Raw genomic sequence first — 25,903 nt, forward strand, 5'->3', positions numbered from 1 at the left:
TTTTTTTTTTTTTTTGCACCTGAAGGCGTTACATAAGATGAAACACACGACCTAAAATGTTTCCTACCCCTCTGCGTCCTCTCAGAGCATGAAGGCCGGCGGTCCCTCCTCCAGCCGGGTGGTTGACCCGGGCAGCCTGCCCGTCCCTGCCCAGTCAGGGATGAGCCGCAGGGGGAAGAGCCGCGCTCCCGGCGTCCCCGAGATGAGCCGGGAGGCCGGGCTGGAGCTGCTCAGGGAGCGGCCGGAAGAAGCCCTCTCCCCGAGCCGCCCTCAGGTCCTGGAGACCCCCGAGTCGCTCAGCGATTCTCTGTACGACAGTCTGTCATCCTGCGGCAGCCAAGGATGACCCGGCCAAGGACGGGGGAGGACAGAGGGGACTGGAGAGACAAAAATGCTCATCTAGTCCACAGACAGTGAGACCCGGCACTGCTCCGAACACATCTCCTGGTTGCTGGCTGTACTGTGATGCTGCTGACCCGCCGCCGCCTTTGAGGAAAGAGAAACTGTGCCCTGTTGATGTCCGCAAAGAATATAATCTGGTGATGTCTCATCAGCTTTTTCTCTGTTTGCAACTGGAACGATGGATCGATAGACTTCTCCTCAGGATTTCGCATAGACATGAAGCCAAAAGCCACCCAAATAATCTAGGTTGTTCGCTTTCTCACATCAGACTTGACCGTGGACTCTTCTCTTTGATTCATGTATACAGGACTACAAGACGCATGGCCGAGCTAATGATTAGCACAAAACGTTGTCACTCCTGGTAGTTGGTCAGCAACTCGTCTTCTGTGTTTTTCCTCATCCTGGTAGACGGAGCTTTGTTGTGCATCAAGGAAGCGGCGAAGCGCCCACCAGTTCAATAGCTGACATACTGTACTTAATCAATACATCCATTCTGTTTCTTGGCATCATTTCATCACAATGTATTGGGAAAAAAAACATGGAGCTCCTTTAAAAAAGAAAAGAAAAAAAAAAAAAGAGTGTTCATGTCTGTGATTCTTAATTGCTAAACTCATGCATCACAATTTTAAATGTATAAACGATTTTATTGATCATGTTGATATTGTTTTGCGACCGAGGAAGGTTGTCAGAATATGTCCGTTTTAAATCATAATACATTTAAAGGTAATATATACCAGCAATAATAACATAGATAAGAGAAATGGCTACACTATTCAATGAATATGTATTTCTATTATTTATTTATTTTAAATGTACATCATTTGCAGTCATCTTTTTTTTTTTTTTTGTAATCTTTCTGTGAAAATTGCGGTCTCCTCGCTTAGTAGATTATGTTCATATCTTGTATTTCAGCATCTCTGTTGCTGTTTGTTCCCTAGCCAATAGAGGTCCTATGTACCTACTGCCGTTTTTCAACTTTCTTATTAAAATGTTTTGATTTAGTTCTTCGTCATTTATAAAGGACGTATCTGGGACAGTAGCATCATTTGCTCCGGTGCCGTACTTAAGTACAAATTTTTAGCTACATGGATTTTACTTGAGTATATCCATTTTCTACCACTTCAAACTTCCACTTCACTCTACGTTTCAGATGGAAAGGCTATTTTTTCCTCCACTATATTTGACAGCTGTAGTAACTTAACATATTAAGATCTTACATACAATACATACTGTATCATCAAGCTATAAAATACATTTACAAAATCGATTAAAATTAACATGCCAACTTCATGTTAATTCGTTATTAGCTAGAATGGCACTCAGCAGAGCACACACTCCGGCCGAGGTGAAAAATGCCATCTCTTGCAATGTTAAGGGAAGTGCCGAAAGATCCTGGATCTCTCCCGGATGCGCACCAGAATTTATCAGGTTCTTCCCCGTCCCGGGTCCCGTCCCGCCGCCAGGTTTGGTGCAAATCAGTTCAGTAGTTTTTGCTTAGTCCTGCTGACAAACAAACCAACGCACTGACGCAAACGTAACCTCCTGACCCCATAATGTATAATAGTAGGACACTCGCAGGGTAATACTTTGACTAGGGCTGCAACTAACAATTATTTTCATTATTGATTAATCTTCTATTTATGTTTGCAGCTAATCATTTAGTCTATGAAACCTCACAAAATGAATTTGCAAAACCTAAAAATATTAAATTTACGACGACATGACGAAGGGAAGTAGTAAACTGCATATTTGAGAAGCTTGAACCAGAAAATGTGAGTTTTAAAAAAATGAAATGATGAGTCGCTCATCGAAATAGTTTAGTTTTCTGACGACTGATTGATTAATCAATTAATGGTGTCGGCTCCAAACATATTACATTCAGAACAATTTCTTACTTGTATTTTTAAAAAGGTATTACAGCTTCCACCAACACTGTTTACAGAAGTAGTAAGTAGGAAGGGACACAGTCACTTTCTTTCAATACATTCAACACATTTATTTGAGCAAATGTATCAAATTATTAGTTTCAATTTTACATCAATAAAATAAATTTTTCACAGTATACACTTTCAAAAAAAAAAAAAAAGATACCGATGCCAAATTGTAAGGTGTACGTCACGTCATTTGGCAAAGTCATTTCTAGACAACAGATATTAGGAGAAATTTACAAGGGAAGTGGTGTGAATAACTCGCCTGTCTTTGCTCCAATTTGAAAAATATGGACAGATGGCACTGACTCTTCCTCCTCCACCAGCCAGAATCCAAAATCCAGACCACCGCGTGGCCGTAAGTCCATCTGAATGAGTTACTGGAAATCATGTCTGACAGGCTGTCACGGTTTGCGTCGGCATTACCAGGCTTCGCCATGCTTACTCAAACGGCCGGTCACTAAACGAAATTTGGGGGAAAAGAAAACGATCGAGCAGGAAATTTCTGAAAGGGGGATCTGTTGTCAGAGTCATGGGACACAATATCTTGTGACACTCCACTAAAGAAAAATACAGAGGAAAACTATAAATAAGCAAATCAACAAAAAGAATTACATAACTCCAAATGAAACAATTATCAGTCTCAGAAGCTCACGACCCACTAAAAGGAGCCTATCATGTAATTAATTTATGGCACTAAATAACAGTAATATAAAAGTCCTCAATTAAGTGCTGTTCAGCTTCTAAGCCCTCATAGAGCAACGCTTCCCTCTACAGGCCAAGCCTCCTCACTGCAGCTTTAGTCTATTTTCCATTCACAGCCAAGATTGGACTAGCATTAGTATACCATAAACTTACATTCAACCCTTGTTGTAAGTTTCAAAAATAAATCAAAAAATTTCAATAATATAAGACCACATAGGAGTTAATTCAAGAAATGAAGACAGAAAGTGAAAAGCACCAAGTGCGCTGCAAATTGTGCCTTTTCTGACAGATTGTTTTTAATTTTCAGCTACTCAAACGTCCTTTACTTCTTCTCCTTCTTCTTGTCCTGAAAAAGGGACAAAAAAAATCTGAATTAAAACACAAGACCATATCGCTCATAGCAGTGAAACGTTACGAATAACAAAGACTTTACTCTCGGCTTGTTGGCATGGATTGATAGTTAGGGTATCACGCCATGCCGACAGTGTGTTGTGCTGGTAATTGATATATCCAGCTCTGAAAGTTGTACAGCAGTGTAAAAATACTCCATTACAAGTCTTGAATTTCAAAATATTACTTAGTTACACATACAGAAGTATTATCAGCAAAATGTGCTGAAAGTACCAAAGGTAAAGGTACTTGTTCTGCCTGATATTTTAATATATATATTAAAATATATATATATATATAATGTTAATACTGATACATCAGTGTGTAAATAGCATTTTACTGTTGTAGCTGCTGGAGGGTGGAGCTGGTTTTAATTAGTCAGTTTAATCCAGTGGTTTCAAACATAGGGGTCAGACGCCTCCAGAGGGTCACAAGATAAATCTGAAGGGTCGTGAGGGATTTAAAAAAAAAAAAAAAAAAATCTTTGGAAAAAAATATCTGGATTTTTCTCTAGTATTTGCTTTTTTTGTGAAATATTGGACAATTTTACGGCTTTGGTGGCTCTCCTAACAACTCACACATCTGAAACATGACAGAGAGCCACAAGACACTGTGTGTGTGTGTGTGTGTGTGTGTGTGTGTGTGTGTGTGTGTGTGTGTGTGTGTGTTTGAAATACAATATATAAATTTGTTGCATCTTTTTTATGCAAAATCTTAATCTGGAAAATAACTAGTAACTACATCTGTCAAATAAATGTAGTGGAGTAAAAGTAAAAAACAGAATGAAATGGAAATACTCAGGTAAGGTACAAATACCTCTGAATTGTACTTGAGTGCAGTATCTGAGTAAATGTACTTAGTTACTTTCCATCAATGAATACGATGGCGATGAATGAAACTTTTTTTTGCTGCACAAAGCAGTGATAAATCCCATTTTAAATAAACAAAACAATGTTTCTGAAATGATATGTTGTTATTGACTTGTTCAAATTTTATTTGCTCTGTAATTGTTGTGCATCACAAACTAAACTCCGCCTGTTGCCAGGTTGGTGGCAAGAGTGTCAGATATCTCAAAACCTCAGCAAATGAAACCCAAATTATTTGCATGGCTAGATTCTAGGGCTACATGAGGAAATATTTGTTCTTTTGTGATTTGGGTGAGCCACCCACAACAGCATTGACTCTACCGTATTGTTAAATAAACAAAGGAGAAAAAAAAAATCAGTTAAAAAGGTATTTAAAAGATAAATCTGGTGATAATCTGTACTTTTGTTGTCGTCAACAAATCCCATGAAAATCCAAAAATCAACAATGTAGTGTCAATACTTTCTAACTTCCCCAGCCTGTCTGTGGCTCTCTGCCCACAACCAACAAGTTCCTACTGAAGACGTTAATGTTTAAAAATAGGTCACCAACATATAGTTTCGTTTTTTAAAAAGCCCGAATAATTTCTCAACACATCTGGGTAGTGTAGTTTTTAGCAAACCTTACTTAAACAGCAGGATATGCTGCATTTGGGAACTATTGTCAGCGGTGGATTAATACACATTTGGTACTGAAGTGAGTATTTGGGCCAGCAGGAGGGTGTATGCGGGATTGACTCAAAATAAACTACAGCATGTGTGTGTTCCTGGTAATGAAGGAACATGTCACCCAGTGCGAAAGTGTGGCTCACTGACGTGTTTTTAATAGTTTTTGGATGACAGTGGAGCTCTGTGGCAAAGAGGAACAGGATGAATCACAAACCTAATACTTGTTAGTAGGATCAGTTCATTGTTTATTTCCCTCCTTTCATGAGATTTGCTGACAGTGAAAAAAAATCTATAATATGACCAGACTTATCCTTTAACTTTTAAAAGAAGGGAATTACGCAATACGCTCAGTACCTTATCGTTCAAGGCAAGGATGACCATCAGTTTCCTGAAGATGGTGATGAAATCAAGGAAAAGGTCCACACAATGCCTTCAAAAAGAAAAAAATGATATGACGTTTGTTTCAGAATCATTATGTATGCTTTCTGAGAAAAAAAACTTATGTAAGAGTTTTGAAAAAGTACAGGGAATTGATGCGTGGTTGTATATCTCACTAAGGGATCGTGTGCAGCGTTCGCATGGTATTTGGTAATGAGTGAACAGCTAAGGGCCCAGGTGGACTTTATTAATAGAGAATAAATCCTCACCAGACATAGTCCTTGTCGCCGTTCTCTGCTTTCTCAATGATGAGCTGAGTGTCAAACAGGACAAAGCCGCACATGATGAGCAGCCCAAGGTACATGTGCGCCTGTCAGAAATGATAAAGACACACACACACACACACACACACAAAATAAATTAATAAATAATACGATCTATACCTCACATTGTGACACACAGCTGATCAAGCTTTTAGTGAGGGGGGATATTTAACTACCTTAAAGAGCATCAGAGATCCAAAGAACATGTTCATCACAGACATGAGGAACAGGATGGAAAGGCCGGACATCAATGTGCCTGAGAAGAAAAATAAGTTAATACATTTTAAGGAAACAAGCTCGTAGAGGTGAAGGAGAAGAAATTCAGCAGAATACTGTAAAATTAGGTCATTGCTTATGTAAAATGGCATATCTCTGATGGACAAAAAAAAGGGTGTAACTAATAGAATATAGTATTAGAGGGTGGCTGTTACAGCTAGGGTAACAACAACACAAAAGTGCCTTTACCTCCAAGGAACAGGTAGCTCCTGCGCTGGGCATAGAGGGCGCTGAGTGTGAAGCAAATGAAAATCACAGAGGTTCCCATGAAAGCCGTCACGATGATGCTGAGGAAAAACAAACCATGACAAACCGTAAGTCTGCAGTAAATACGCACTTTCAATTACCCATTTACAGACCCACAGTAAGGTGGCTGCATTCATCACACAACACCTTTCACATGTGTTGTTTCGTTTTAAGATCACTGCTTGAAGATTTTTGGTTGTAATGTTAAATGTTAACTAGCTGTTAGCTACTTATGTGCACTGAGTAACCTTTCACATACCTCGGATTGACAGAGATGACAAAGTCCAGTGTGGGGCCAAGACCAACACCTGGAGAGGGAGAGAGGAAGGGAAACACTGTTTTTAGACTCTAGCCCTGTCCACACGCAAAGGAACCATTTTTACTTGTAACATGCCCACAATTAGGGCTGCAAATAACGATTATTTTCATTATTGATTAACCTGTCAATTATTTTGTCTGGGGGAAAAAAAAAAAAAAAAAATTTAACATCACTGTAAAAAATGTCAATCTCTGTTTCCCACAGATTAAGATGACATCTTCAATGTCTTGTTTTGTCCGACCAACAGTCCAAATCTTAAATTCAAAATACCCAGTGTAGTTATATAAAAAAAAGAGATAAGGAAATCTTCATATTTGAGGCGCTAATTGCAGCAATTGCTGTGGAATTTTTCCTTGAAAAGTTACTTCAGCGATTAATCGCTTATCAAAATTCAAAATTCTTGATCGACTAATCGATAAGGGAATAAATCATTACACCTCTACCCACAGTGTCATCAGTTTACCTGTGAGGAAGGCAAATCCTGCGAGGATAGCCAGTCTCTTCTTCTCTGTCTCAGAGTTGTGTGGTGTCATGGCCAGCCAGAACATCATCCCCAGGGAGCCGAGCACAGACAGCACGCCTCCCTGAGAAGCAGGCACAAGGTATTCATAAGGGCAGCAACACTGTGGCTAAGATAACACTCAGGGTTTGTGTTGAACAATGCTAAATCCCAATCATGGCCACAGAATTATTTTATAGTTGTTTCATGGTTACTGCCCAATTTCAGAATTATTCTCTCTAGTGCTGTTAAAATTGGCCAAAAATGATATCCCATTATTTCTCCTAAAAAAAACCAAAACAAAACAAATGGGTTCGAAACCATTCGAATATCTATTTTGTGCATTATTTCCATGAAAGGGCAAACCAATACAACGAGAGACATAACTACTTGGGTGCATATTTTCGTGATGTGCCCTCAGGTTGCTAGTGCTCGAATGGTAGGCTAACTGTAACTTACGTGGCTTTCGTACAACTTTATCTCAAGGTTCCACGATACTGACTAAAATCCTAAGTGTGTCCAAACAGGGGCTTTTTAGATCGTTCGGAGTGCGATTCACTGTCTGTGGCCAAGTTGGGTTGTGAACTCTCTGCCTTCAATACCACACGGTTGTTCTCGATTTATTCGCTCCTTTCAGCGTGACCTACATTTCCTTTTCAATCAATGAACGTAACGTCGTGTGACTCCTGTCCGTCATGCAGTGCATTCAGCGCAGAACTCACGAGGCAGACAGCCACGTTAGTGCTGCTTTTTTTTTTTTTTTTCACAATCAATTTCTGTTTTTTTTTTTAACAATACGATTATGTAATCAAATTTTGAATATTCACTGACAGCCCTACTGTGCTGTACAAGTCAACTTGACCTGACTTGCTCCTTCTTGGCTATATCCTTCCACGTTGACAGACTGAAAAAAGCTATTTCATTTTCAGTATTTTACCCATAATACATTCAGTTCCCTCTAAAAATAAAACCCAAAATAACAAAGGGGAAGGCTAATAGCAGCCATGATCTCAAAGTATTAGGCAGCAGAACTTCCTACACAATCAATCTCTTTAGCTCAGTTTCATTGTCTTCTACGGGCATGTAAACTGTTATTACATGAAACATGGACAGAAATGAATAAGCAATGTATGTTGTCAGTGGCTGAGAGGCTGAGTGACAATGCTAACTGTAAATGACCAAAGAATCTAAACTTCACAAAAACACAATGATTTCCATGTTTCCCAAAGTGTTTCATTGGTCCATTTCATCTAAAATAAGGAGCACCTCTGCTACAATCTTAAAAATAAATGCATACACCCTTCTGAAATAAAACGTTAACCTTTAGTGAAGAAGAGCTTCTATATTTCACAGCAAATGTAATTCTTTTAATTGGCATGGCCATTGTTCCTGTCATCTACTAACTATCATGGGGAGAGATGCATTAGGATCTGAGTAGCTTACCACTTTTGCTCTAAAAACTTACAGCTGGGCTTCAGAATTAAATAATGTACAAAATTCCCTACATTGCATAATTTTACTATTATGAAAACTTTTGACTTTTATCTCTACAAAATTGTTTTAAGTAAACTTAACATGCAAATTAAGTTATATTAAGTAGGGTAAAACATTCTTGCCTGTACTTTCCTTCAGAGGACCATTTGAATTTATGAAAATGAAAAACCTGAGCAGGCAGACTTTTTTTGATTTTTTGATTTTTTTTTACTACATCCCTTAAACATGCATTGATGCAGTAAGACAATATAGTATATCCACATAAACTTAACAGCATATATATTCTGTGTCCCTGCACCAAGACTATGTTGTATCTTGTCAGTGTTACCTGAAAGAGGCGTGTGACGACATGGACGTAGGAGCCAGCTGCAGCCACAAACATACAAACTGCCAAGCTGGAGTACACATTCTTCAAGTGCAGCTGAGTGGAGTGAGATCTGCAGAGGAAGATTACAATGAACAGTGCATGAGCGATGGAAACTTGAGTTAAAGCAAATAAAGTATACAACTGATATACATCACACAGCAGTCTACTGCAGGCTTACGTACATTTGGGAGAACTTGAAGAGAGCGTCGATGTTGATGTTGCGGTCAAACACGTTCATGATGGTATCAGGATTTGAGATCTGAAGAAATTTTCGTTCAGCTAATGTCTCCTCTGAAGAGAAACACACGTGATTACACTTCAGCTCCACTTTAACAGTCAGAATGAAATGAAATTATACAGCCATAATTGTGTACATGCAGCATTCACAGATCATTTATTAATAATCAGAAGTGGAAAGCAACTACATTTACTAAAGTATTCTTCTTAAATACAATTTTGAGGTACTTCACTCTAACATGTCCTTTTTATGCTACTTTATGCTTCTACTCAACATTTCAGAGTTATGTATTGTACTTTTTACTCTACTACATTTACCTATTTACCTTACATACACACTATATCAATATCAATGATCCAATATCATACCATGCTACATAATGAGCACTTTTTATTTTATCTTGTTAGTACTACTTTTGTAGTTTTACTTAAGGAGAAATTCTGAGTGCAGGCATTGGTGTGGCACCAAAATCTGGGCCTCGTACTTCTGCAATCTCAGTGGGCCCCCGTCCCCTTTTAATACATCCATTGTCACACCTGTACAAATACAGACGGGCGACAAATTAAAAGGAAAAACCAACATAAAGTGTCTTAGTAAGGCGTTCTTCCAAAAGATATTCCCTCCATTGGGTTTTTTGATGATAGTGGTGGAGAGCACTGTCTAACATGTCGGTCCAAAGTCTGCCACAGGCGTTCAATTGGGTTGGACTGATGGACAGACAAATCCTGCAATTTTGAGATTTGAAAAGCCCAGTCACTGACTAAATGAATAATCTCTTAATTAAGGAAATAATCAAAAGATTAATCTATGAGGCCAATAATCATTAGTGGGAGCCCTATATTAAAACACCCAATATATCAGGGATATATTATTTAAAAAATGTATTTTGTTGTGTATATTTCTGTAATTTTACTCAAGTAACATTTTGAATGGAGGAATTTAACTTTGAGTCTTTTCATAATGTGGCATCACCACAATTTAAGATGAGTATGTCCATTTTATGCTGCTTTATACTTCTACTCGACATTTCGGGGGACTCCATTTTCTTCCACCATTTTTTTTTTTTACCATTTATTTTTTACTCTACTACATTTATCGAAGAGCTGCAGCTACATTTCAGATTAAGGTTTCACCTACAAAACACGCGATTAGTTTACAAAAGACGCTTATACTTACTTAACCTAAGTAAGTATTCTGAATACTGCTCGTACCACTAGTGATAAGCCACAGGGTGCAGATCAAAGTGCGTATTTTAGTTTGATGAGGCTATGAAACATTAGCGAAGTTACACAACAGGTTCTCGCTAAATGTCAAGCACACAGTCGTGTTTTAGCAAGCTAGCAGTCCGATTGATATCGCGCTGTCGTTTCGTTTTGACGTTATAACTGTTAGCTGGCAGCAAAGTCAACCCGTATTTGTTTAACTCGTAAATAAAAGCGTTGTTAGAAACAGGACAGACCGGTCGAGCCACGATCGGGAGAGCCGAAAACTGTGTTTTGACGCATCAGACTATCCTGTTAACAGCTAACGTTGCTATACAGTTAGCGTGAAATAACCAGCGGCCTGGCTAGCTGACGTCTGCTAGTCTGTAAACACAATTCAACGTCTGGTTCTTTCTTCGGCAGATAACGTTAGTCGCCATCAATGCGATGCACCGAGGCCGCACGCAGAATACGCCAACGTAAAATACAAACCTCGACTCTCTTCTGCTCCGATGCTGTTTGACTGCCGGACTTCGTCTTCGTCTTTTCTTTTTTTTTTTTTTTTTTTTTTTTTTTTTATTAAAACAGTACGTGTCAGTCAGCCCACAGCGGCCTGCTGATGTCACCATGGAAACGCCCAGAAAAATGTCGACACTGAAGTTAGCTTCAGATTCGTCGGTTTTACAACTCTGAAACGCTTTTTAAACAGTGTTTTGTTTTGGGGTTTTTTTGCTAATGTGGTCCATTCAGGTTTGACAAATCCAGACCTGGTCTGATGTGGTCTGGTTGGGGGGAGGGGGGTTAACCCATAGAAATGAACAATCTTCAGTTAATGTAAAAGTGTAATAATAATCAGGCCCAGGTCTGATGTGGTCTAGATGGAGGGGAAAAGCAGGGAAATTGCCCTTTTTTGTGTGTGTTTTCAGAGGGGGAATAAAGGTGACACATATCTTAAACTGTGTTTTTAAGCTTCTCCGGGTTAATGTGGGTCAGATATGTCAAGTCTAGTAAGTGGGTTTTGATTTGATCCCCGCTGCTCTGTCTGGGATTTGGGGGGGAATGGGGTTTTTGGTGTGTTTTCACATACAGAATAGAGGTTTTACAAATCTGAAACTGTGTTTCAGACAGTTATCGGAGTCTACTTGTTCCTCACATCCAGGTTTGACGGGTTTATTTTTAAGCCAAACCTAGTTCATTGCTGTCTAGACGGTGAAGTGAAATCTCCAGATTTTGCATTCATCAATAAAACGAAAAGGTTTGACGGTTCTGAGAACGAGTTTTAAAACGGAGTCAACACTTTCGCCAGGATGCATTTGACAACGTCCAACTTAACTGTCGAATCTGAAGCTAACTTCAGCGTCGTCAGAATGTTTACTGTCCGAAATTTCCCGAAGGTGAAATCGAAAACACGCTGATTCCTCGCGCTGCTGGCGGGCATAAATAAGCGAACGACAAACAACCGTTTTGTAGTCACGGAACCTTTTAACGCGTTACTCTTTACCGAGAACCATCGCCTGCCCGTTTTATATTAAAAGGCACTTCCTGGTGTCACCGAGTAATGTCCCCGGTACACCTAAAATGGCCGACGCGTGAATGTAGCGGCACCGTAGTGAAGCGCTGCAGCGAAGCCGCGCGTTTCTCGGTGACATTGTGTGTTTTTACAGTTTCAGTTTGAAGACGCGTTTAACAGGTTTCCGATTAAAAAATAATAATAAAAATTAAAAAAACGGAATAAAAGCAGGACTGATGCAAAAAGAAAAAAAACTACTGTGATGGAAAGTAACTGAGTAGTCAAGTATTAGAAGTACACATTTGAGGTATTTGTACTTTACTCGAGTATTTCCATTTCGTTTTATACTTCTGTTTCACTACAATCCAGAGGCAAATATTTTGCTTCCTACGCCACTATTTTATTTCTTTTTTTTTTTTTATGTGGCCGCTGATTTCGCTGTGATGTGATCTGTTTCTAAACTATAATAACGTTGCTCAGTTCACAAAATCTCGCTCCTAACGGGTCATTTCAGTCTGTTGCTCAGTCCTTAAAAGTCTTGTTGTCTTTCATAAAGGTGAAAAACTCTGAGCATAATTCTTGTGCAGCAACGTGATCGTTCTGTCTTATTTCAAGACACAGAAACTCCTCTTTAGAGCATTTAAAAAAAAATAAAAAGTAAAAACTCATTGATTGCTCTTAAGACGTTTTTCATGAGATTGGGGGTCTACAGATTAAACTACCCAACACTATATAGAGATGTGAAAATTACACATTATGCATCAGTAAAATTAATAATCCTATAGGCTTTAATAAAATATATATATGTGCAATACAGCAACCATCAAACTGACCACTTTTTCTGCAGAATGAGTACTTTTACTTTTGATACTTGAAGTACATTTTGCTGACAATACTTTTTTGATTTTACACGAGTAAGCTTTTGAATGCAGGACTTTTGGTAATGGGAGCATTTTCCACAATGGTGTGTTGCTGCTTTTACTTAAGTAAAGGATCTGAATACTTCTACCACCACTGGCAAATTCTTATGTTTGCGAGAAAATGAGAAACAATATCAGTCACAGTTACACATGGTGCAGTTGCATGCAACATGTTCTGACTGGTCGACCAAGAATTCCTTTTACCTGCATCTTTACATCCTTGACTTACAGTGCTGGTTATACAAATGAATGTATGTTAAATTAAAATCAGTCAGTGGTGGAAGAAGAATTCAGAGATTTTCCTTGAGTATAAGTAGTAATACCGCAATGTAAATATGCTCCATTACAAAAAAGTCTCATATCCAACAGTTTAGTTTAGTACAGTAGTATTTGCAATGAATTGCATCAAAAGTGAAAGTAGTCATTATGCTGAATGACCTTCGTCATATTTAACTATAGATATAATAATATTGTGTAATAATAATAATAATGTAAAGAGCTTTATACACTGTTGGGAAGTTAACAAGATGAAATGGAAGTACTCAAGTGCTTCAAGGTCGTACTGAAGTACAGTATTTCAGTAAATGTACTTAGTGACATTCCACCACTGTAGGTTGTTTAAAATATATGTGTAAAATGCATTTTTAGTTGCCAAAGTTTGGATATGCATAAGTGGTATGCTCTGTGCAAGTAGTACTGCGATGCACGGCATACTCCTAAACAAAAATTGGATTATTTTTCATCTCGTCACCAAAGTGCTGTAACCCTGCGATGTGAGTAGAGCTCGATTGTATCAAAGATTTAACGATTTAAAAAGATAATTGATTGTAGCAAAGGCAGCTTTGGAAGGGGCCTGTTTGTGTCACAAGGTAGAAAAACACACACAAAAACAGTTAAATATAACCAATTTTTATTTCAAAATAAAAAATTGGTAGCACCTTGTCTTTTTAGAGTTTTGGTCAGATTAGGTAGACAAAATGAGTTTTTGATTTATTCTCATACACAAAGACAAATTGTGACTGTCTAAACAAATACTTTTGGTCATCACAACTGGTATATTTTCATTGTCAGATTTTACTAGTTAACATGCAGGCAATAATTGCATCAGGCATTAAACATGATAGAAAAACCACACTACCCAGAAAACGTAACCCCACAGAATATCTGCTGTAATTAATTATTAAATGAAAAAAAAAAAAAAATAGATTTCTTGCATGATTGAATCTTGGATTTACATCTATTTGTTGATTTGATTTAACTGCTTAGGTTTTCGAATTATCCATGAACTTTGACAGAAAAATGTTTGTTATTTAGGCACAGATAAAACAGTTCAACGCAAGGCCAGCCTCAAAGTGGGCAAATGGATTACGGTACAAAATGTTAAGCGTTAAGAAGTACTGGACAATACAGGTTTTTGGCCAATAAATACAGAAAAAAAACAGTCATACATGTTAAAAAAAAAAAAAAGAAAAATCAAATTTGATATTTTCAAGTGTTGCACTGCAAGTACCACAGCCACATGGCATTACACTTGCTCCTAACAGTGTTTTCTCACGCTCAGCATGACACATCAGAGTGTGTAGGCCTACGAATCTCTGTTCAGGCGGAACACCACTCTCTGTCCGAATTTCAAAAGGCACAGTTTTTACTTTCAGCACTGTCAATATAAAACAAGTGCAAGTTGTTTGTCATGTAGAAATAAAAAGAAAAAAGATAGTAGCAAATGAGGCATTGTTAAACCTCGACTGAAAACCGTGGCGTTTATGGTCATCTTATGTGCCAACATATTCCAGTGTGTCTGCTTTCAAACGGATCCGTCAAAGACAAGATTTCTTCCTGTTTACTTAACTTGTAACCAATAATATCATATCAATCTGACCACTAATTATTTATATTTGCATGTTTTGTAGAAATTATGTCTATGGTACAAATAAGTAAAATACACTTTTGTTTTGATTCTCATTTACAGGTAAATAAGGCTACAGTTATGTTTACATCTGCTGAATGCAATTATTGACTGGCGACTTCAAGAGGTACTGTCCATGTAATTACAGAATTGGGTTTGCATAGAAGAACCATGTTCACCATTTAAAAATAGATTTCCATATAAAACAACCTATAAAAAGAAATCAATACATGTATAAAATCTGGTGGAAATTTAAAAAAAGAGCTGATGTTTTTTTGCTGTTCCTTGAAGGCACCATCATAAAAAAAAAACAATGTCCAAAAGTCAAGTCAGGGCAGGCAGGCTTCTGCTTTGGCAAAAGAACCACTTTAATATTTATTCTAACTGGAGCGATTGTGATGGGGCTGCTTTGGTCGTTGTTTCCCGCTTTTTCTCGTGGTGCTTTTAAAGAGTGGTTGTCAACACTGTCAGCACTGAGGTTCAGAGGAAAAGGCCTCAGATTGTGATCTGCAGTTTAGTTTCAGCCAAAGACATTGTGTTTTCCAAGCTTGGAATTTCCTTAACCCCGTGCTGATACACTTTTCTAAACAGAGGATTTTGTGCAGCGGCGAGGAGAACAACATCTGGAAACTCTGGTATCTATTCTCAATATACGGTTCTACTGTAGTTGAAGAGGTTTCAAGTTGGAGCTCTACAAGGAGCCGAGCAGGTCCCTCGAGCGCTTAATGTCCACGAAGCTGGTCCAGCCGGGTGTAAATGTTGTCAGCTTGACTAAGTTCTTCAAACACAGGCAGAAGGTTGAGCAGCTCAGCATCTTCCACATCATCAAACCATGACACCACAGGAACCTGAAGAAAACAAAGCTTTCACTGTCACACCCATAGAGCTGTACGGTTTTGATCAGCGTTTGGTGTGACCTGTGTGTGCAGGACACGTTCCGTAAAAGTCAGGATTTGTACTGAAACAATTAGTCAACCGCCCGAGAATTAATCGACAAGCATTATGATAATCGATGAATCGTCATTTTTCAAGCAGAAATGCCCAAAACGATCTGGTTCCAGCCTGGTAAATGTGAGGATTGTGCTGCTCTTCTTGGTCATATATCACAGCGAACATATTTGGGTTATGGACTGTTGGTCAGACATCTGATCACGTCACCTCTCTGGGCTCTGGGAAATTAGAGCGGGTGTTTTTTTCACTGTTTTACAGATGAAATGATTTATTGGTTAGTTGCAGCCCTAATGAGGATGGAATTAGGAATACTCTCCCAGAATGAGATTTTAATATTTTTGGCACTAAAAAATGTTGTCTCTCAAAACACCAAAGTCTGCTAATTTTATCAATCTGCCAACTATTAAACTCTAGAAAGTACTTGAATTTGTTTGATTTATGTGATTAATCATTGTCATTCACATTACCAGACCTCCGCCTTGTCACGCTTGAGATCGGGAGAAAATCTCGTCAAAAAATTTGGGAAAGTAAGATCTTTGCTTTTTTTCCCCCTTTAATTTATATATATTATTTGTATTTTTCAACGCAAGGAGGTATATCGTAGTTAACTGACGCAGACCAAAACTCACAGCATTATTAGGGTGGAAGATGTAGGAGGCAGGAGAGTTATCCAGGATGAGGGTTTTGTGGAGATCTCTTCCCAGGCGGCTCAAATCTTTGACATAGCAGCCCTGGTGGAATACACAAGATTCCCGGAATAACCGAGCCCGGAAAACACCACACTGATCCAGCAGGTCCGTCACTGGGTCTGCATACTGATGGAGGCCAGGGGGAGATGTAGGGATTGGGTGAGGGAAGAGCAGGGATGTGTAAGGCAGGGCTAATGGAGCACTTTCTTCAAATGGTGGATATATTTACTCTAACTGCAAACAGCTAAGAGACAGCACCACACGTCCAGAATCTGCTTATCCGGAACAGGTTGCACCAGCTACTCATAAATCCATTCCTAAGTTCGTGTTGTGAAGTCATCCCTAAGTTTTTAGTAGCTACCATCTTCCCCGTCCCGCCTCGTTATACCACTTTGCCGTAGTGAGTCACTGTAGCATCCCCGTCTGCCCTCGGTCCAGCATGAGAGGTAGCGCCACCCAGAGGGCTCGTCTTGTGTAAACGCAACGATGGCTGAAGCCCCCTTGGCAAGTAAAGAGCTGTTAATGCTAACGTTGGCTATTTGACGATAGCAAAAACGTACATATAGCACCTTTAACGAAGTCACTGTGGCATCACAAGCTGTAACATAACTAAGAATAATAACAGTTTTAGCGGGATTTACTTTGTTTAGTTTATATATGCAGGAGAAATCTGTGTGTTGGTGTTAAGTAGTAATCATGCAGTTCAGAATGAGTGGGAAACATGTGATTACGCTGAAGTAAGTTGCGCTATTTACTCATTTAATAGCATTTTTGGTAATATGGGGTGTATTGTGTTTTATTTTTTGAGAAATGTAGTTTAAAATCTTCCCAGTTCACACAATTTTCAACAGCATTTTTATTAACCATCAGGTCAGATATGTCAACCGTATAATTATTCCCTTCACTCTAAAAGAGTCGTATGTTAGCAAACTAACAATAGTGTTGTCATACCACTATCTCTACGTAAGAACTGGAGTGTGTGGTGCAACCCATTTCAATTTAGTTGAGCGAAATTCACCTCTTAGTAATCAAATACGTTTTGACTGAGTCTGAACTTACGAAGAGCTGGTGCAACCGAGCACAGAAACAAACTATGGTTTTTAAATAAACATGAGCAGGGTGTCTGCTAAGGTGACTAACAGCATGTTTAGCAGCTTCTCTCACAGTAAAAGAGGAACTAAAAGGCAAGAGAAAGCAGAACAACATCCGATAGATCAGACGTTACATAAAATATCACACAAAAGACACTTGGTGCTGAATAAAATATAAAGATCTATTTCAGGATCTGCTTCATCTGATGTACCTTAGCGAGACTGGCTGTAAACAGCACACATTCAAACAACTCTCCCATTCTCTGCAGGAACTCATCGACATACGGCCTCTTTAGTACATACACCTGTAAAACAAACAGACCGTCAATGAACAGTTCGACCTACGGGACTGAGTAACTGTCACTCAATTTAATTTCTTTACATTTGAACTTATCGTTTCCATCCGTTGGCTGCTAAGAGCCAGTTCCTGAAACAAGTAATCAAGAATAGGCCGTGCCAGTGTTAACCAGCCTATCCTGGATTACTTGAACCAGGCAGAGGCCCACAGAGGATTCCTTACCAGCACATGGGGTCCCAGGAATCACATTTCTGAGTTAATTACATTTCCACATGTCCAAAAGTGAGAGGCCCCACGCCAAAGTTCGACAAATGGCCCAGTGCACGGTGCCGGTTAAGCATTTTTCAACATATTCCTCACAGAGACCGTGATATATACCGTATCACTTATTAAGGACATTTTAGATGAACTGGGCTGAAATGACTCATTTTCCTGCTGATGCATCCACTTCTACTCGTCTATCCTTCTTTCAACATCTGGCCAGTAGAGGGCTCCGTGCACCCGTCCCTGAAAACCTGGCTGATGGGTTACAAGACCCATCCCTTTTCAGCTCAGCAACCGCTGCAAACACATCAACATACATACACAAACACAAAACGCCCCCTCCCCCTCTACAGCAAACACGCTCACACACACACACACTAGCTTACCTGGTGTGTGGTCCCCTCTATCTCCACAGGCACGATGAAGTCTGCATTACTAATAGGCTGGAGGGAGAACACAGAGGGAGATGGTTGGCGTGCTCGTTCACATGAGCCGCGCTGTGTACATTCACATGGCGTTACATAACAACTGAACCCTGAACACTTAGAGCCAGGCTCCTCGACGCTGCCGCGAGTCGAGGTAAATAGCAAACAGAGTATAATTCGCTCGCTGTTACTCAAGCACATGTGCGAAGAAACTCTGACACAGATTAATACATAATTGGAGCGGGACCAAGCCGATGCACCAATGCTACAGGCAGCCATTCTGCATATGTTAGCGAAATAGAAACATAGTCATTTACTTTTTGTTACCGAAATACGTTTGTTGATTTTCTAGTGAATCGGGAGCAGCTTTCGCTGAAATAACATCACAAGTCATTCGGTCAAACAACATCACTGAACATGTTGAAGTGGGGTCAATTCTAGCGCTGACCTAAACCAACACAAGCTTATCTGATGATCATAGGTGTGGTACCTTGAACGAGCTGTGCACAAGAGTCTCATCCAGGTCTATGACCACGCATATCTTCCCTTGGTCCTGGGCCTTCACCTCAGGCAGGAGGCTGGGTTCAGATTGCTGAGGAGACATACAATTACCTTTTTTTAAATTTATTTTTTAATAAATAACACGATATCATTTGTATTGTCTTTGCTGTATTTATGGCCGAGGAGCCGGAGTTGTCCCAAAAGCCCGGTGATTCATATGAAAAATCAAACCTTGGCAATTTGATTTTACCTCTGGCAAACTAGATAAGGATCAGTTTTAGAAAGGCATTTATGTGATGATGGCCGAAGAAGTTTGCTTAATTATTTACTGCAAAAGCCTTTATGTTATATATCTTTAGGATTAGCATATTTATGTCTTCCATCATGCTTCCAATAGCTCCCGGTTAAATTCTTCAGACATTCACATGCAGGGAAAACAAATTACCTTGACATTATCTAATTTGCACATATCCAGTTTTTCCCCTTTGTTAATTTTGTTTCTAGGCTCTTTATGAGACACAGTAGAACTGAAATGTATTATTAATATATTACATAACAACAGAAATCGCTTATCCATTAAGGAAGTAAAAATTAAGATTGAGAAAATGGCCATGAGCAACAGCAATCTTCTTTCACCAGCTAAACAATCAGCCCTATGCAACATAACCCCAATGGCACCAATGTTTAATTCTATTTCATTTCAGTGGGAGCCTGCCAGACAATAAGCAGGCCCTACAGATGCTGCTTCCTGTTTGCTCCTGATGCTGGAGGACACTCCTCAATGTGAACAAACGCGGCATCTCATTAAAGTGCCCCTTACATGGTACTGAAGCTCTAATCAGGCTGACAGCGTTCACCAGCGTGGCCAGCCGTGTGCAACGGGCGCTCAAGGCTTTATTTTTTCTCCACCTCAGCAATTACGAGGCACACTATACACCCTTCTCCGCTCGCTCCCGCCATCTGCCCGAAGGGCTGATAGTCGCTGTGTCGTTCTTATCTTCCTTGGAGGATCAAATGTAAACATCAAAGTGATTCCATATCGAAAAACAGTTGCGGTTAGCTTTCAAGATGTTCAGAGCAGGTGCAGTAGTGGTTTTAGTGCGCAGCCATAAAAAAAAAAAAAAGAACAATGCTCCAAGACAATAATAAGCCCATTTTTTACAACAGCGTGTTAAGTGTATTCATAAAGATGGCCAAACTGTTCAAACACATCCGCTTTTATGGCAAGCAGTGTGTTTGGATGCGGCAAGTTAGTAAAATATTAAATAAACAAAAATAAAGGCAGAAGTGAGATGAGGTCTTGGAATTGTTTTCAGGGGTGTGAAATATTGCTAGAATAAGAATAGTGTTACCTTGACAACCGTCCCATTTTCCTGTGAATCCAGCAAGGCCTGCTGGGAAGGTGGTGGTAGTGGTGGTGGTGGTTTGGGGCCATCCTGAGCTTGGAAGCAACAGAAGAGCGCTTTGAAGATGTTACAACTCCGAGGCTGTTTTAGGGCAGACCGGTTCACCTGGCCTGTTTAGCGCAGAGAAAGAGAGACTTTCATGAGAAAACCGAGTAAAACTGCGTGTCGTCAACGTGGAAGGGCCAAGTGGGGCTTCGAATTACACATCACAACTCACGTCGGCTGATCTAACCTTTTTTTTTTTTTTCTCCATGCACAAAAAAAAATCTTGACAAAACAATACAGGAATGGAAAAAATAAATATCAACAAAAAACAATCATAAGCACTAATCCAAAAAAGAAATTCAGCGTAATCAGGTATGCGCTGCTTGTAACGTATAGAATGAGCTTCTTCTCTTCTAAAGGCACCATCCATCTTTCTACACGGATGGCACAGCCCGCACATGAAATCTGTTTTTAATGCGCCTGCCTCTGCTGCTGTTGCTGCCGCCGCTGCTGCTGCTGCTGGAAATGGCTGGTACATGTTATATAATCACAGAGGGCGGGAAAACCCACACTTTTCAGCAGTACCTTCAACAGAAAACACAGACAGAAAACATTCCAACCATTTTAAACTCCAAGACCTTTCAGAGCTGCCTGAAGCTAGCCAGAACAGCCAGCCAGCCAGGCAGTCAGTCAGTGAGCCGGACAAGCAGTCACACCTCAGTGCTCTGTGCAGGTCTTTGATCAGTCACTGTAACGATGGGTGTCCCGGCCCCGTGCAAGACTTCGTGAAGGGGGGGGGGGCGACATTCTTGCAAGTCCCATCTAGTGTGTTTTTCGTGTGAGGACTTGCTAGAATTTATACCCATCAATACAGTGCCTGCCATCATAGTTCGTAAACATTCAGTCCCTACTAGAAAGAGGAACTGTTGATAAATAGCCAAAACTGTTTTCTCGAAGATTTACACAGGTTTTTTTGTTGTTTTTTTCTCCTTCATAATCCACAGTGTCCACGCAGCTGACCCTCAGTGCTCTGAAGACATAATGCAGAGCATGTTACACAACTCCATGTTTAACAGACAAAGGACACTGGAGCTTGAGTTACTTCCACAGATGCCCTTCATTAGTCCAACACAATTTTTCTGAAAATATCAAGAGACCCGTCCAATACAATCCACATGATATGTAACCCATCAGGATGTGAATCCTGATTGCCAGTCAGCACAAGTCAGCCTATTGATTTCCCACAAGAAAGGCAGTATTGGCCATCTATGACATAACACATACATTAACACCCCACCACCCCCACCCCCTGCATGTTAAAGGGGCAGAAAAATAACAGCAGATTAATCCTACAGAGATTTATCAGTGACACGCTGACAAATCCAGAATGCAACATATCTTAAACCCACCCAACCCAAAAAAAAACAAGACAAAAAATAAAAAAATAAATAAAAATTTAAAAATAATGTAGACTCTGTGATTTATTTTCTAATCCAACAACATGACCTGTGGCAAGACGCACCACCATCACGCAATATGCACGATATTAACAACCAAGGGGTGAGCCAGAATCAATGAGCAAAGCCTCTTTCAAGCCCAGGGAAAGCGTGCAAACAACGGGATCTTTGAAACGGCGCTACAATGGGCGTGTGCAGAGGGGTGTGTTTGTGCATTCCGCTGTCAATACCGCGGCACCTGGTATTTCTATACGGCCCCAATGTTAAGCCACAGCCACTTTAGACCCCTGTACTACCTTTAATACATTTCATGATTTCATCTACAACCTCTGCTGTTTTTTTTGTCCAGTGCAACAGTCTTAACAACAGTCTCCTCAATGCCACTGACGAGCACTGATCTGTGACCAACATATGAACAAAAACAACACACAGTAGTTTAGAAATGACCAAAAAAAAACAACCCCAAAACCAAAAAACAGCTTGTTTTGCACTGTGCCGCCTTTGATGCCAGACCAGGTCCTCATGCTCTGTACCTGGTGGTGGTGGGATATGAGATGATGGTGCCAAACAAACTGGAACCTGATCGACAAAAATACGGGGAAGCTGGGGTTTGGAGAGCTGGCCGTGATCACCAGCAGCACCAGCAGCAGCAGCAACAGCAGCAGCAGCAGCAACAGCAGCAGCTACACCACTGAGGAGAACTGAGTGATGATCACAACACCACATGTTAAGAGGCGACAAAGATTTGCACACTAAGAGCATCCACAAAAAAAAAGAAAAAAAAAGGGGGGGGGGCACAAAAACAGGATCAACAATAGCAAAGCTCTGGATGGCAAAGCCAGTACGTAATGGAGACTGTGAACTTATACTTGAGCTTATATCCAATACAATAAAATATAACTTGTGAGCTTGTGAGCTACATAATAATAACCTGGCTTCTCATATTAGATCAGTACCAGATTTTTATTCAGTCTCATATTTTTAATATGTATGTTGTATGCTCTTTATGTGTGATCTGCAGGTGACTGCTTGCTGAAGGAAAAAAAAAAAAAAACTAAGGTTGCAGCTGCTGGAGGTAGTAAAAAAAAAAAAAACAATCAGCAAAGAATTTTTATTTTTTCTAAACAAACTATCAATCTGTATTTTATAAGAGTAAAATCTAAATATTATTGGTAAATGTAAAAAAAAAAAAATGTAAAAAAAAAAAAGGGAGGAAAAAAAAAAAAAAAAAAAAAAAGCATTGCGCCTCAGACCGCGCTCCACCAGCGTCCGCAAAGCTCAACTGTCAAATCAAATGGGCGCACTACAGGCTTTCTCAACACAAAGATCTTTTTTTTCTCTCTGTTTTTTTCCTCAGGAAATAATCAAATAATATGGGGCTCGTTGATGTTGGCGATCATTTCTGAGCACATATATAAGACGGGCCCATCTCACCTGTTTTCGGTGACACTTGAACGTCTTCTTTCTGCACTTGGGTGATAACAGAACTTTCCATCTGACAATCACGGAGCCCTCAAAATCCTCAAATCCTGTCCCCGAGCACTGATGGGCATCCCTCATTGGGTTTTATTGACAAGCCGACTCAATTACTCGCCGAGGTAACTTGTCATCCGCCTCAGTTACGATCCTCGACGGAGAGTGGGATTCGTCTTGTTCCAGGGTTTCTTTATTCGCCCCACCGCTTCTCCTTCTTCTTCTCTCGGAGGTCCGCCTGGGGAAGGGGGCAAGGCACTTGGATATGTTTTTTCCAGGGAGGCTATTTGAGTCTCTGTCCGCTCCGTCGTCTCGGGTTTACCGCTACTATTACTGGTAACGTCGCCGAGCAGCCCCCCTCTCCCGTCGCAGCGAAGTCCTCACTTTTGCACCAACAACATGGAGAATCCAGGCGAGAGAAGGAAAACAACCGAGGAAATGGGGCAAGGGAGGGCGGTTTCAAGCCCCCCCTTACTACAGATAAACAACATCGCCCGAAAGGCCTCAAAGAGCGACGGAAAACACCGCGAATCCGAGTCTGGGGCCGGTTTCGGTGCTGAAAACCGGATTCCGGTGCGCAGTTCGGTGTAAAATGCGAGTTTTGTTGTTATCCGGGGTTTTGTTTTTCTACGGTTGGGACTCCGCGGGCGCCTTGAAACGGTCCCCGCGCCCCGATTGGCGGCTCGGGAGGAGGGGGGGCGTGGTCAAGGCATTCCACCCCGTCCCGCACGCTCCGCAGCGAACACATTCCAGCGCTGCTCGCGCAGATGAGATCACGTTGTTTGTAAATTATTTAAAAAACAAAAACAAACAAACAAACAAACAAATGCTAATCTCTGCAGCGAAATTAACAGCCCGTGTACTTTGCATTCTCTCTCTCAAACTGTGCGCCGGGTGCGTTTTTTTAAACCTTTGCTTTTCTTTGTTTGTTTATATTTTGTTTTCTACGAATACATCACTTTATTGCTTCCATTGTGCATTACTATTATTTTTTTTTGATGTTTTTGACTCTTATTGACTTGAATGTATGCATCCGCGGAGGTGGAGATTTTGATATTTTTAATTATAGGCCTAAATAATCAACACCACACCCCACCTAATCAAACACTGATACAACATTATCAGTGTTGGGTTAGGTGTGTGTGTGGGTGTGTGTGTGTGTGTGTGTGTGTGTGTGGGGGGGGGGGGGGTCCAGTGTCCAGAACAATTGCAATTCTTACTTTAGGGTTTATCTTGTACTTCACAGCGAACCTAAAATCCGCGGTATGGAAACCAAAAAGAACAAACTCACTCGCCGGGGTGTGAGCAACTCAATCCTCTCACTAACATGCCTACAGTATAAGTGCAGTGCATTACTAAAGAGCCATCAGTACAACACTTCAAGTTCCCTTGTTTGGCATTTATAAGCAGCATATAAACATTTGATAAGTTGTTTGTAATACACTATACGCAGATAAAAAAAAGTGCCTGTGTCTGTCAACAACGTTACTTTAAGTCCCCCTGTGGTTAAAGTGTTGAAAGGAGCCTGTAAATAGTTAATACTATACCTAAAATGCACTTTCTAGAGGAGCTTTCCAAGTTTTCCTCATCTGAAGGGCCCCCACAGTCTCACTGGACACCTCCACATCAGGAGGTTTTGGCTGGTAACTACATGGTAACTGTTCCTCAGTAGTGCTTTATGTCTGGAGGTAACAGAGGGCAGAATGAAACCAATGACCCAGTCTCCTTTCATTTTCTCTCCCATTTCGCCTCCCTCCAGTGACACAACAGTAAAATGAAACTGTAACTTGTTTTGCCTGAAAAATGCCGGGGGGACTTTACTCTGGGAAACGCCGCGTTCCGGCAATCATCCAGCTTTTTGTGCAACAACAGTGCACCCGGGCTCCAACGCAGCTACTTTACCGTGACACTGCTGGTCATAAACATTACAGGACGACTGCATCGTGTAAAAAGAAAAAAAATTCAGCTCAGTTAAGACTAAAGATCGTCATGACTTCGGTCTAAATCCAGTGACTAATTAAGGGGAAAAAAAACATGAGCAGTCGCTGTTACCATTAGTCCAATTTAAATTAAGTTGTACTCAGCTGCAGACAGATGCTGTTATTTTGTCATTATTCGTCACCATACTGAGTACAGTCATTTTCTGAGGAGCTGAGACTAAAAACACATTTGTTTTACATTGTGCAAATAAACAGAAGTGGGTTTGACATGAAGTTAGGCAATGTGATCAACTAGCGGGTCCCCAGATATTTATATTTACAACATGGAGGTTCTGCAGCGCCTCCTTATCCTCTGGAAGTTGAGAAAACCTCTGAGTAAATCACTCTGATCTTCCCTCTGCGGCGCACAATGGACGACCAGGGTGTGAAATTAAGAAACAGGAGACACTTCTCTGCATTCGAGCGCATGAAACACACATGTGAATGACGCAGGGAACGACACACACCGCACGCGTCTCCAAGACTGTTCGGCTGAGGAGAACTGGGAGAAACAATGAAAACAAACTTGTTAATAAAAGGAATAACTACGCCGCTGAGATGGCCAGCCTGGCGGTTCCAAACACATGTGGGCCCATTACACCACAAGCTCAGCCAGTGCCCACAGTGGCCACAATGCGAGGCATAAACAAGAACGGCCCCGCTGTTTGCATTCCTGGTGTCGGACATTTTTAAGGCAGCACTGACAGATCCGTGTAAAAATATACAGCATACAAAGTAAGTATGGACCG

General features: G+C 40.4%; 3 protein-coding genes across 7 annotated transcripts in view; 1 reads left to right on the plus strand and 2 right to left on the minus strand.

Annotated features, from left to right (window-relative positions):
• Positions 1-1,365, plus strand: part of nckap5l (NCK-associated protein 5-like) — a 41,410-nt gene extending 40,045 nt beyond the window's left edge. For 3 of the 4 annotated variants that reach the window (XM_040152360.1, XM_040152361.1, XM_040152362.1), the window contains one exon: positions 86-1,365. In XM_040152360.1, the coding sequence (XP_040008294.1) occupies positions 86-346 (261 nt within the window). In that variant the 3' untranslated portion in view covers positions 347-1,365. Of the gene's footprint in view, positions 1-25 lie in introns of all 4 variants that reach the window. The other variant, XM_040152364.1, reaches the window with a different exon arrangement.
• Positions 1,366-2,373: 1,008 nt separating this feature from the next.
• Positions 2,374-10,865, minus strand: tegt (testis enhanced gene transcript (BAX inhibitor 1)). The gene is made up of 10 exons (XM_040152366.1): positions 10,792-10,865; positions 9,042-9,150; positions 8,821-8,929; positions 6,963-7,083; positions 6,440-6,488; positions 6,124-6,221; positions 5,835-5,914; positions 5,605-5,705; positions 5,312-5,387; positions 2,374-3,381 (listed from the first exon to the last, which is right to left on the minus strand). Exons 2-10 carry the CDS (start codon positions 9,095-9,097, stop codon positions 3,358-3,360), a joined length of 714 nt encoding a protein of 237 aa, XP_040008300.1. The 5' UTR covers positions 9,098-9,150; positions 10,792-10,865; the 3' UTR covers positions 2,374-3,357.
• A 2,772-nt stretch (positions 10,866-13,637) lies between these two features.
• Positions 13,638-23,816, minus strand: ctdsp2 (CTD (carboxy-terminal domain, RNA polymerase II, polypeptide A) small phosphatase 2). Of its 2 annotated transcripts, XM_040153094.1 has the most exons (7): positions 23,137-23,816; positions 20,207-20,370; positions 18,844-18,945; positions 18,315-18,371; positions 17,579-17,671; positions 16,216-16,401; positions 13,638-15,483 (listed from the first exon to the last, which is right to left on the minus strand). In XM_040153094.1, exons 1-7 carry the CDS (start codon positions 23,195-23,197, stop codon positions 15,358-15,360), a joined length of 789 nt encoding a protein of 262 aa, XP_040009028.1. In that variant the 5' UTR covers positions 23,198-23,816; the 3' UTR covers positions 13,638-15,357. The 2 variants fall into 2 exon arrangements, with proteins under 2 accessions (XP_040009028.1, XP_040009029.1); XM_040153095.1 differs by lacking the exon at positions 17,579-17,671.
• Between the last annotated feature and the right edge of the window lie 2,087 nt (positions 23,817-25,903).

Source organism: Xiphias gladius, chromosome 18 (genome assembly GCF_016859285.1).
Source record: "Xiphias gladius isolate SHS-SW01 ecotype Sanya breed wild chromosome 18, ASM1685928v1, whole genome shotgun sequence".
NCBI classification, from domain to species: Eukaryota; Metazoa; Chordata; class Actinopteri; order Istiophoriformes; family Xiphiidae; genus Xiphias; species Xiphias gladius.